This window comes from Larimichthys crocea, chromosome XIX (assembly GCF_000972845.2).
Source record: "Larimichthys crocea isolate SSNF chromosome XIX, L_crocea_2.0, whole genome shotgun sequence".
NCBI classification, from domain to species: domain Eukaryota; kingdom Metazoa; phylum Chordata; class Actinopteri; family Sciaenidae; genus Larimichthys; species Larimichthys crocea.
Genome location: NC_040029.1, coordinates 5,260,859 through 5,274,333, shown reverse-complemented (window position 1 = coordinate 5,274,333; position 13,475 = coordinate 5,260,859). Strand labels below are relative to the sequence as shown.

Here is a 13,475-nt window from a genome sequence, read left to right as displayed (position 1 = left end):
CCTGTGTGACGGAAAAGTGCTCTGCATTCAGAACTATTGTTATTTCTCTCCATGATGGGCAAATAAGTGTTGCCCCTTAATTTGGTTCTGAATGGCGAAGACTGACGACAAAGCAACACTACTCGTCCAAATCAAATCTCATGGCTCTACTTTCTGCGTGATTACACAATAACTCTGAGCTGACTGATTGTCTACCTCCAGAAAATGCTGCCAACGCCGTTGAATAGATCCATGAGAATTGTTGGACTGGTGCTGCCCGTTTCTATTCACGGCGGCTGTCACAGCAAAGGGGAGAGTGCTAATGGTGATGAATAGTAATGGCCAAAATCTCTGAGAATTGAGCTTGTGAAACACAAGGGAACCTATGCTGAATGCAACTGCTCAAGAGTACATTATTCACCTTTTCTGTCAGTGTCCCAAATTGTTTGTGTTTAAGGTTGAAATACAAATGCTTCTGTTGATTTTTCTGAATTCTACAAAAGATTACTCCCCTATCTTCCAGGGAGATGTGTTTCAAAGTTACCCCGTCCAGTGAAAAAAGAAATTGTTATGGGTTTTAGGACAGCGGCTTTGGTTTTTCTTTCTGACTGGCCTTAGACAACCCCCACGTTAATGAAAACCTCAGCCAATATGAGCTCAGAAGCCAGAAATTTAACCACATTATGGAACCCATAAATCAAACAATTGTCACCTTCCACCACCAGGCAAGTGGAAAAGGAAGATAGTACAAGTCCCCTCCTTTTTATCTTAGCTGCCGTTTCCCTTTCCTCAATCTTCCTGTGCTGAATTACTGTCCATTCTCTCGTCTCCCTCCTTGCTTTTGCACGTTTTCAGAACGGACTTTTGAGGGCCCAAGAATTATGGATTTACCAATTGCACCTAATGGCTTACTGTCCCCCTGAGGAGAATAAAGAAATTATTTAGCATATAAAGTGAAGCAAGGGGGCCTCATACTGTTAGACGATGCTCTGTGGACCGAGGACCAGTGCACTTTTGGCCAGAGATGAGAGACTTCATTAGAAATCAACGGGAGGACTTTAACATAGCTTTACTCATGCCTGCAGGGTTCTAGAAAATGTTATTTACCCCCACTATTTTACTGACATAATGCTGGCAAAATAAGTCCAAAACGGTGGAAGTGATTCTCTTGAAAGCTTGCATGAAGAATAAAAACAGTAGCTTACATTTAACAGCAATGAAGAGAGTATTATATGTCTCTAGGTAATTCTGGCTAAAAACTACAGCATCTTACCTTAAAACGCAGGAATAGTACCCCACGTCATCCAACTCTGCCGGTCGAAACCATATGGCGTCCTCCTCTTTGCTCATCCTTGTGCCGTCAAAACTGATGGGTTCCTCGAAGTCCCCGTGCCCTGCACTTTTGTACCACATAAGGCTAAGTCCAGCGCTCTGCGCGTGGGTGTAGTTGGCCCGTATATATCCATAGAATAAAGCACACTTAATCCGTACAGGTTCCCCCAGAAGCACCTTATATTTCAGATAGTCCACTGACCAATCCGTGCAGCCTTCCACTGAAAGAAAAGAACAGAGAAAAGGAGAATTAATCAGGAGTTGCTAAAAAAAAAAAACAGCAGAGGAAATTTGTAATCATGAAATGGGTATGTGGCAGCCAGGACGGGACCATTTTCAGTGCTGTGTCTGTTAATGTGCTTTGCCAGCAACCCCTGTAACACAATAAGTCAACACGCTCCATGCAGCCCTGATCACTACAATGTCTCCTTTTTGTGTTTCACAAGAACACACAAAGCAGCTCAAGCCATTGGCACACATGCACACCTCTCACATATGAGTGTCCCTGAAAGAATCCACAGCAAAGAAAGCAAGCAGGGGTCCTTATATAAGGATGTCAATGAAGCCTTTTGAATATTAAATTGAACTCTTAACATACTGACTGTTGCATTTAGTCATTTTCCCTGTTTACCCCAGCCTTCACCGACAGTACAAACATTTCTTTATTTATATCTGACTCTTGCATCACCATCTCATACATAAATGGAGTCTACTGGCAATAAACTGTGTATAAGCAGCCATCGGTATCCATTTTGGCGGCGGTGATGGCACTCATCTACATTTTACCTGAGAAAATTAGAAGCTGCTGTACGTCTGAATTCATTCCCTAAAGCTATCAGACTATCATCAGGTCTCAAATGCGGTTTCCAGCCACATAAATGGAAAAGAGTGTCTCGTCTCGTATTGCGCTGCTGCACAAGGCAAGGCTGAGCAATAGGGGTCTTCCTGTTAAGACGTCTAATAAAGCCCGCCGACTGTCAGTTAAAAAAAAAAAAAGTTGCAAAGATTGAATAATAACTCCATTATTCACGCTCTGCGTGCAAAGGAATGGTTTGGATTTTCAGACTTATTTTCCATCTTTGAGTGTATGAAAGATGAATGCCAAACATTAAATTGACACTTAATCCTTATCAACTTCTCACACTCCACTGAAAACTCACACAGACAATGGCATAAAAATATCTTTTAGGTGAGCTGTGACCTGTATCGTTGAATAAGAATAGAGGGTTAGTACTGTAAGGCATCTGTGGGCCTAAGCCTGGCATAGTGGGGTAAATCGCTATGGTAACTTATGCTGCACAGCTAACTTGCTACTGAGCAGGCTTAGTTCAGGGCATCCAATCAACTCTCAGTAACGGACAGGGTCTACTTTTGATGAATGCGTGCTAAGCCATGTGAAGCAGCACACAGCAGATCGAGCCGGCTGGAAGTCAGCCATAAAAGTGAGAGAGAATCCAGTCAATTTTCAAAATAAAACATCCTTAGCAGACTCTGCATCATAAAAACAGACAAAAGGGGAAATGATTTCTTTCAAATCTGAGCAAATTAACAAAATCTGCTGGGCAAAACACTTCACTTGTAAAATGGTAAAATCTCAACAATAGAAGTTGACCATACAGTGCCAACATTACGAATGCCCGACTGATTATTTGTTGCAGGTAGCTTTCATAATCTTTTTTTTTTAACTGCAGCTCAGGGTCTCAATGAGTTGATTATTGTAAAAGAAAAAATTATATGAACATCCCATCTTTAAAATCTTCCACTCATATCAGTGTCCTTATCAAGTATATAGTTTTATCACACGTCTGTATTTTATTGGAATATTCACTGTAATAACTCCATCCTATGAATCAGATAAAAGCAGCTGAGCTTAATAAAGAGGCTTTATCTACTTCTGATACAGATAAAGACACTAACAAACCACTTATCTGAATATATTAAAAACACACCGGGTCCATTTAGAATAAAAAAAGCTCTCTGCCCACTACATCCATTTTTACCCCCTTCCTGTTCCTGACATCCTATTTTTCCCTTGCTTCACCTCGCCGCATCACTCTTCCTTGAAAAACAGCTGGTGAGCACAGCTGCAGCACACTCAACAGGCTTCGCTAATTGAGCCCCTATAAATGTTTTATTTACCCAAGAAGCAACTCGACCACCAATCAGCGAGGTGTGGGGCGTGCTGCAGTCGGTGGGGGTAACCGGGGGGGAGGGGTCTATGCTATTGCATTGTATCGTGTGGAACTGACTGTAAGGGTTATGCTGGGAGCTGCAGCGACAGCACTCGTGGGTGCTTTAGGAGCTGGAGAAAAGATGAACGAAAGAAGGGAAAGGAATACTCTAAATCACTTTAGCTGTGAAAAATGAGGACGGCACAATGTCATATTGAGATACTTCCAGGGCAGCTGCAGTGGAGTTTAATAGCAAAAGATCCATCAGTTAGTTTGCACTAGCAGATTTTTGTGTCAATCCGTCAGAGGCAAGGAGCAAAGTTCAGTAGTCGATTCACAGATTCTCCTTTAGTTACTTTTGCTGGGTCGGACAAGCTTGAGAAAAAGAAAAATCGTGATGGCAGTTCTGTTTGTTCTGGATGCCAGAGTGTGAATCTGACCATCAGGCAATACAGAAAATACAACAGTCTGCGATGGAAGGATGTATTCATGTCCCTGCGTGAACTGAGACTCATTCTGGTCTCGATGGAAAAAGGGAAAGCCACACAGTCATTGTGTAGAGACGACACCGAGGATGACGAGTCTACAGTATCAGTCAGTGTTGCTCCCACACTGAAGGCTGAGGCAGGGTCACTTGTGGGGAGACATCCATCACTGAGGCAACAAAAACAATAAAGAAGCCTCGCTATACCAGAATGCAATGCAGTAACATGACATGCTGTTACGACTGCAGTCGTATTTCGTCACAGATATATGTGTTTCTTTCCATCGGTGTTAAACTTGGTCATTTTTTGTCCCCTTCCCAAGCTTGATTTATTTTATTTACCTTGATGTAAAACAGAGGAAGGAAAGAAAGGCTTTCTGGAAAACGTAGGAAATCAGTTGAAGCAGGTTAGAGAAAGATTTAGATTTATTATGAACCAAAAATTCAAAGTATACACTGCAGACTATTTGAGGAAGAACATTTCCTTTGAATGTCCTGAATCTACCATTAGTCCTGTAATTTCTCTGTTAGGCAGCTCATTTGTCCTGTAGCAGCGCTGCCAAATCTGCAGCACCTTTCCTGCTCTGAACTGATCCTAAATCAGTTCAACAATAAGTCTTCATTTTATGAGGCCGAGAACACTGCTTATAGATGCAGTTCTTTGACATCGGCCTCTCTAAACCTCTTTTTTGATGTCCTCGATTAACTGCGTCCTCCCAGGAGCCCCAAAAAATCCCAAAAACATCTAATTTGTACAAAGAATAAATAACTCGAAACAAAATGAAGCAAGTAGGAATGCCGGAGAAGGTGATGTGTCCTCTGCGAGCTAACCGACACCGCAATCCTTTCATTGTGATTAAGTCTAACTGTTGCTATGGCAACAAAAGGGTCTACCATCTCCTATCGAGAACTTGCTAATTAGTTTGTGGACGATAATAACTTGAAGGCTTAAGGTAAAATTCACACAACCAAGACGGTTTTCACTTCTGATCATTTGTCCTAATTGAGACTGTGAAGTGTTTTACTCTCGCAACTAATAAAAACAGCAGGGGAGTGGAAAAGGTCATAAGCAGGCGTCGGCTCGAACAGAGAACAAGATTAGTTTGGAAAAAGTGTGCATGAAGTAATGGCTAATCTTTCTGTTTTTATCCAGGAGTTGGTGCAGTGACTTACTGTGGTACTCTGCAGTACACATGCAGTGGTAAAAAAAAAGCTCGATGCAGACAGTTCTCCCACATTACCGGTAGTGATAGGGTGTAACTGTATGTTGCTTTTCAACGGTTTTATCTTGAAAACAGCCCTTCACATATCTCCCACCTGACCCAAACACTGTCGGTCAAACGCTCTTCACTCTTTTTAAATCCAAACTCCAAGTGAGAGCTAGGTGTAGTACCTATAACTACAGTTTATGAATTCTAGATGAACAGCAGAGCCGATGGAATAAAATAGACTCTCTCTGTTACTCTCAATCGGGGAGGTTTTGGCCGGATCAGAGTTAACATGATGTCGACTTGTACTTCAGAGGCAGCATCACAGAATTTCTCCCCCTTTTTTTCCTCTATAAAAAAACTGCTATCACATTCACAGCATTACAGAACAGTACAGAATCAGATGATATAATAAAGGGCATGGGCGGATTAATCTGTTTAGGCGTCCGGGAGGCAAATATTCCCAGCTGTGCCCTTACTGACACCCCCACCTCCCTCCCCATGTGCAATGTGCATGTACCCTGTCACCTCAAAGTTCCCATCAACCATTTCTCCTGTGCTGCAATGTTCCTGACCTTGTGGTAATTTCATTGAACACAACTCTATACGGGGATAGGCGACTGTGAGAGTACAATATTTGATATAATAAAGCATTTTAAGATCAATTTTGAACCCTCTACAGTACAAGACACAACAACAAAATGGCCTAATAATGCGGGATCCACTTTATTTGACACACGTACTTTGGTGGTGCAAATTGCCTCACAAATTAGAAAATGATCAGATTACCAAAACCAATTAACATGCAGTAAACCAGGTGCTGGCACCCCGTGGCTGTTGTCCCATTGGCTGTCATATCTTGACGGCATAATTCACTGCCTCAAAAATGAATGAATTTTGTGTTCACTCACTTTCTACGTACACTTATGAAGCACTTGTTTTTATTTTTTTAACTTTCTGACAAACGTTATTTCATGAGGATTCTTCCTGATGAAATATGAAACACGCTGTGTACTCGATTCCATTAATGTCACATTCATTTGACAGCTGTTTGTACATGCAAAAAAGAAAAGATTATTGTAGAGAATGTGATGCCATGAAGATGATTAAATTACTAAAAATATAAAACACTGAAATTAGCAGCACCTTCAACAGTTACATTAAATGATCAAATATATACAACACTGTTGATATTCCCATAGGATGATGTTTAATAATGTAAAATGTTTACTTTAGTTGTGAATATGGCCCACTTGCTGACCACTAAATCCGTCTTAACAGTCTGTTGGCCCAGACAGAAAAGAAAAAGACAAATTTACCCAGAAGTGCTTTCAGTTTGGCTGCACACACAGGATTTGGTACCAGAAAACACACACACACAGTAAATGCATCACTGCCACACATCAGACAGCCGAGCTTCTGTCTCTGTCTTTCCCATCAGAACTGCAAATAAACACTCGGCCACTCATTTTTGTTTTGGATTTTTACAGCTGAACACTTTCTCTCTCATGTTTTCTGAGTACCATAAAACTGTACAAATGTGTCTGCAAAGCTGGTTTAGCAGAGTACAACAAGATGAGACATACTTAAATGTGAATATTAGAATCTTTGGACTAAATAATTGAATTACATACATTGCTTCATATTAGTATGCATCTGATAAAAAAAGACAAATGAAAAGTGAGAAAATGAAAAGGTTGATTACGACTGAAAACATATGCAACATGTAACACTGTCAGATAAAATATGCCTTTTCAACCACCTCACAGTATTCGATTACTGGGGCTTTGAAAATATCCACAGCTAAGTTAACGAAAAAATAAAAGCATCAAAAATGCTAAATTAATTTCCCTTTAAGGGTGGACTCCAGCCCAACTGTTTCAAAGGGCCTGCTGTATTTATCTCTAATGGCGCCACGAGGAGCTTGCCAGCACCAATATCTGTTATCTTCCACCTATTCTCAAATTGCCCGTTTCAGACTTTTGACAGAGGGTTATCGTTCATTTCAGTAAGTGAGGGTGGGGATTCTGCATAATCTGTTGGCAGGAAACAAACATGGTACAAAGCCTAATTGAACTCGATTAACATTTCCCTGCTCACCAGATTTCCATTCTGCTGGATCACAATTGGTGAGGGAATTGGCCAATCTGCTGAGTGATAATAACAACTCCGGCGGCTCTTCAGCGACTGGGGCCATCAAGCATAAGCAGCGATTTGTGGCGGCGCCACACATGACCCATAAGTAAAAAGGGGTAATTCCTCTGTCGCGAGTGTGTCTAGGATCCAACAATTATGTTTGTCAGCTGGAGAAACGGTAACTGGTAACTGTCAGCTGTCATGTTTTGCCAAATGATCGCAGAACAAATGTTTGCACGTCACTGTGCATGGAAATCGAGAATTTAATAGAGCCTCATTCACTGACACCACAGCGAAATGGGGTTTTCTAGCCATATCCCGATTTAACCACGCCATTAAACAAAGGCAGGGCCATTTGTCAGGCCTGCCTTGTTTTTATGTTTGTCATGTTTGTTTCATTTGTCCCCACTGTGTAAAAGACTGAGGCCTCATTTATAAAATGGTTCTTATCCTCGTGTTTTACGCTTGTAGCCAAAACCGAACCATTCAGTCATTTATATGAAGAGGGAGAAAAAGGTTCTGATTCCAGAGATAACTGGCTGCATAGATATTGTATTTCACATTTATTATCATCATCCAAAGTTTAAATGCAAATATAGACCACAGTGTATAATGAAATAAAGGTCAAGTCAAAGAAGACTTTACAAATAAGGTCTTCTGAGTCTTAAAGCTAACTATACTCTTAAATTATATACATATATGCACATTCATGCTGTAAATTTGACCCTCAGACTTAAAGAGATCACGCTGGAAATCAGCCTCAAGGCATTTTCCACTTACTGCAGTTGTTTTCCTGAATTTAAATTACATTACAATGTGTAATAGTTTTATAGAAACCAGCTTGACTATTTTAGTGGCACCTTCTCAGATTGGATATTCTCAAATATATACGACTGCTGAAGTGATACAACGCAGATGCGACCAAGATGCTGGTAAACTTGCATTAAAATAAACAAGCATAATGCATTTCGGGTTTAAAGGGCAGCACAATAAAAGCTCAACAAATGTTATGTCATGGTGTTCCTGCTACGTTTTACTGTCACTTCAGAACGAGCGTGTGCTCCTCCTGGAGAGGAGGTGATCAGCTCATAAATTGGGTTACAGGTCTGCTGAGGGGTAATCGTATGCAGATTGAGTCAGGTCACCACTGAGACTCCCACAAAGTGTCTGTTCCCCCATAAGCACTCAAGGAGATGGTTCGCTACCATTTTTCTCCATAAAAGCTCTGGTGTAATTCAATCAGAAAGGCGTGCATACATTAGGCCGAGGCTGATTGGATAAACACACAAGCATTGGTGCACACATCTACACACACACACAATCTATGAGGTGATGCAACATCAACCTTTACTTGCCCTCATGAAGTGTAGTGTCTTAGCTGGCTTGGCTCCAGGGTCCCTAAAGGAACTTATCAACTTCACAGCCACTTTTTGCCAAGGGAGGGAGGGAGGCATGGGAGGAGAGAGAGATGTCTCGAAATCTTGACCTGCCATTTTCCACCTTGTGAAAAACGCTGTCGCAGCAGAGTGGGTCTCAATTAAGAGGAACATAGCTCTGATGTGTGGGAAAGTTAACCTCTCAGCTGTCGGCATGCAGGGGGAGATTACCTGCATGATTGAAGTACCTCCAGCAGGTTGGGAAAAAAAGAATGAGTCATCAGCCAATAAAGTAATCAGCCACGGCCATCTGCATGTGAGAGAACTCTCTCACACACACCATAGGACCTAGAAACAATAAGAAAGACGCAGGCTTTGGCCTTGAACAGAAAATAATCTGTTTCCCAAATTGTAGGAGGCAAATTAAGGGCCGTATACAGCTGGTGTAATGGCACTGCAACAATAAGGAACTACAAATGCTAAAATTACCAGAGTTATGGGCCATATGGTGACATAAAGAAGAATCTAAAACCACCTGGATGTGAACAGTGGTCTATAAATATATAGAGAGGCGGTGCAGATGAGGGGGAATGTTAAAGGAATAGCTGCTTTTCCGCTTTCTCTCCGAGAGCGATATAAGGAGATCAGTCTAATATTTGCAAGTCATCTGCGAACTAGTGCATTTTACAAGGCGTCCGCATTAGCATCATTTTGTCTTGTTTTGAAAAATGACAAAAAAATGTGTGATTTATGTGGATGAAAAGATGATTTCTGCAGGGCGACTCCAGCTGCCCGGCTTATTTCATGATTGCAGTGACATTTACCTCCCATCCTCCTACCCGCTCCTCACAAGCAGATAAAACAGCTCTATCTCTCCCCGTCTCGCCTGCACTTTACTCTCATGACACTTCATCTTCATTTGTCGTTTGTCTCTCTCTCTCTCTCTATCCTCTAACTCTCTCTCTTCCTTGACAGCCACCAGGGCTATCATTTATATGCAAATACTTATATGTGATTGGATGAAAGAAAAAAAAACTGTTTTTTTTTTTCCTATTGCAAAATAAACATTGCCCGCAATCTCGCCGGCTTCCCACTTCTGTATCAGATTCAGCTCCCCTGATTGGACACGGCCTCCAGAGAGAGCAATGCCTGCTGTCTCCAATCACGGGTTAAATGCTGAAGGGGACAGGGAGCATGGAGAGAGAGCTGATGGGAACAGGGGACAAGGCTGACTTTGCCAGGATGGACCCTTGCAGTGAAGAGAATAGGAAAAGAGGCAAAGAGGAAAATAAACACACACACACACGCACACACACGCACACACACGCACACACACGCACACAGGGTAGGTAAGACTAGTTGACTGAAATTATTCAGGCAGAGGAGAAGTTGTTCCTTGCTGTCACAGCTTGTGAAGGCATGTCTACACCCACACACCAACAACTGATACAAATCATCCATTTTATGTGTACATTTTGAAATCAATTTGACAATCAGTCGGTTTTAATGAACCATAAAGATTGTCTGATCTTCAATCTCATTTAAAGCTAGAACTAATCTATAACATTTTTTAACCGGAGTGCTTCTTTTTTGTGGGGGGGGATTGTGGTGACATTTGTGGCTAAGATGCACGGGAAAAAGCGAGACAACCATAACTGAGTTTGACTTTAGCTCCAAAAAACAAGAGCCTGTTTTGACTTTGCAAAGAGGCAACACATTCCAAGTGGCTGAGCTTCCTGAAGCAACAATGTCTGCTAAGGACTCTTCAAATGTATTACAGATGCAGATTTCTGCATGTCACATACATCGCATTTATAAGTTCTGAGATATATTTGTCTCTCTTACCAACTAGCCACATTTTCTGTCGATTTAAAAAGAGAAGTGTACAACACGGTTGAGAGATCTATTTAATGGCAAGGTCCTTCTAAACAACAGGTATTTAAAGAATCAGTATATAGGATTTAGTGGCATTTAGTGGTGTAATTGCAACTCCTCGTCTCACAAAGCACACAAAGCCTATCTATAGACAGTGTTTAGTTCACCTGTTAGTGGCAGTAATACAGCAGAATTGTTGGAAGAGGACCAAGCAGTGTCTGTGGGTATAAAAGGCTCATTCTCAGGTAATAAAAACATATCAATTCTTATTTTCAGGTCATTATACACTAATGAAAACATAATTAGTGATCCTGTACATATCTTGTAAACAGAGGTCCCTTAATCAGACGCACTAGACCTTTAAATCAGAAAATGTAAAAGCTTACATCGAGTGGTTATCGACTGAATAAACTATCAAACTTCTTCTAAATACTTTAACTGGCAAAAATTGTAGCCAATAAATGTTTCCCTAATTTCATTTCATCCAGTGCGTTATGCAGAATAGTAAGTGAACTCCTAAACTGCATATGAAGTAGAGCTGCAGTCAACTGCAAAGAAACAGAAGCACATTTCTCTTCAAAGCAGTATGTAAATTAGCCTGCTTGACTCTATATAGGTGATTAGGCCTGTTTTCCCTTTCATGCTCAATAGCGCTCATATCAAATTTGTCATCCAACACTCGTCTACATCCAAATCTGACAAAAGTGTCTTATCGTCCCATCGGATCATCTCACCGCGCGAATCTGCGATGACTTCTACTCCGACTTTAAGGGGTGATTATGTCTCCCCAACAGCTTTTTGATTCTCCTGGGCAATCAAACTATGAAAATTTACTTGTATCCGTATGTTTTCTGCCAGTTTGTGCCTATTCCAGAGGAACATTTGACAAGGAGCAGATGCAAAAGTGATCCTATTATGGCTGGGGTGTCTCCTCCAGAGAGAGCACTATATAATCAGAAAATCATCCTTCTGTTCCCCACAGTGCCAGTAATCCTCTCATCTAACAAACAGACAAACAGCCTTGGGTGGCGGCGAGACACACAACATACTGATTCCTGAAAAAATACCCGAGTGCTGCATTGCAGACATGACTGCGCACATAGGACAAGAGTGTGGATAAGACTTTTTTCTCTTTTCCCCCACACACTCTCACCCACCCACACAGGTACAAAATACACGGTGAGTACACACAGAACGGGCCACACAATCCCGCGTGCCTCTGCCGGCAGCCTTGTCAGCCTGTTATTCTGTGCTGTATCATGGCGGTGTGGGTGCGCTAAGCCGGTGACTCAGACCCTTGCCGGTCCACTACAGACACCGACACACCATTTGGGCGTTGTGCTCTGGTGCCCCCGCGAAATGAGCGTCGGTGAAAATAGAGCGAGCCCAGATGGATAGAGAGCCTTGTCACATCAGCCTCTGCACCAGCCGTCTGTGAAATGATAAGATGGCAAGAATATGTAACAAAGCAAGCGGCGGGCACCGTCCTGATGGGCACTGGTGTCAGCTCTCATACGTCAACTCTGACCTTATTTTTTTTGTCTCTCATTTTTTCCCACACTGTTAACTACCAGGGCGTCATCTCGCTCCCTTTTTTTTGCCTTTGTACTTCCCTCTCTCTCCTCCTCTGTCTCTCGATTTTACCCTTCCTCTATCTCTGAGCTATTCAATGGAGTGGGAGGCTGTGCCTGCAGTTCAAAGAGAGGAGAAGAAAATTATGATAGAGAAATGATTCAAGCTGCAGATCAGCAAGGACAGCGAGGTCCCCGAAAGCCGCGCGAGGAAGGGCGTCCGTACAGTAAATCACTTGCAATCGGCGATAATTCAACAAGAAGGGACATTGACTCAGTTTCACATCTTCAAGGTCGAGTTTATTTAAAACAAAGCAGGAATTTCAAGAATATTGAACAGGATTCAGGCATGAGGCTGCAGAATGAGCCATTTCTGCCAGGCACGCACACAAAAACAAACATAACCACATTCCTAAACTGCACAACCGCCTTGTGCACACATACAGACAGACTCACACTGGCAGCCAGGGATCCAGGGAAACCTAGTGGCCTGGAACAAGAGTAGAGCCAGAGCTTCCCATTAGAGGACATTACTGTCAAACACTGGAACGAAAACTACCTGCTATACACTGATTACCAAGCTACCTCCCGCTACAATTCAATTACAAACTAGATAATATGATGCACTGCACTCATTCTCTGTGACAGTGTTCAGGCAGTGACATGGGGAAGTGAGGACAGCTGGCTGAGAGGTTTCCTGAAAATGCCGATGCCGGTTTCTTCAAAATTTCTGCACCAGAGGTGATATTTTTGGCTTTGTCTCGCCAGCACGTCTATTTGCTTTGATCGAATTTGCACCGAGTTTGGAGACTTCCACCTGTGGGTGTCACAGGTGACGCAAAGGGCGGCGAAATTAATCTTTCCGCTCGCTTGTTGTTCCCATAAAACGTTGGACCAAGGTCACGTTTTGCATTATTCATCAGATCAGAGCATCATAAAACGGATCAAAGCTGCAATTAAAAAATAATCGGGGTTGAATCCACTCATCGTTGTGCGCACTGCAGCAGTTGGCCCACGAAGCCTCCAATCTTGCCCAATAAATTCATCACATAGATGTTATTTAATGTTGGTATACTGTAAAAAAAAAAAAAAAAAAAAAAAAGAGCCAAAAAGCTTAATGACAAACAGTGTCAGCAAGATCATTTCAATTTAAAGTCAGACGTCATTAGAGGCATTTTGAAAGTTTGAAGGTGAAAGATTGTTTCCAGGACGACAGATTGCGAGGTAAATGAGCATGAGCGCCACATGTTGTGTTGTTTGCTCTGATCAACTTTGCTTTTTTTCCCCAAGTCCTGAAGTCCTGGGAATGACGTCTTTCTCCTGTATGACTGAGTGAATGTGTA

The 13,475-nt window shown here is 42.0% G+C and overlaps 1 protein-coding gene across 7 annotated transcripts in view; it reads right to left on the bottom strand.

Moving 5' to 3' along the window:
- Positions 1-13,475, bottom strand: part of LOC104924097 (interleukin-1 receptor accessory protein-like 1) — a 260,076-nt gene that overhangs the window by 134,382 nt on the left and 112,219 nt on the right. For all 7 annotated transcript variants that reach the window (XM_027291703.1, XM_027291700.1, XM_027291702.1 and 4 more), the window contains one exon: positions 1,253-1,532. In XM_027291703.1, coding sequence (XP_027147504.1) covers positions 1,253-1,532 — 280 coding nt within the window. The remainder of the gene's footprint in view (positions 1-1,252; positions 1,533-13,475) is intronic.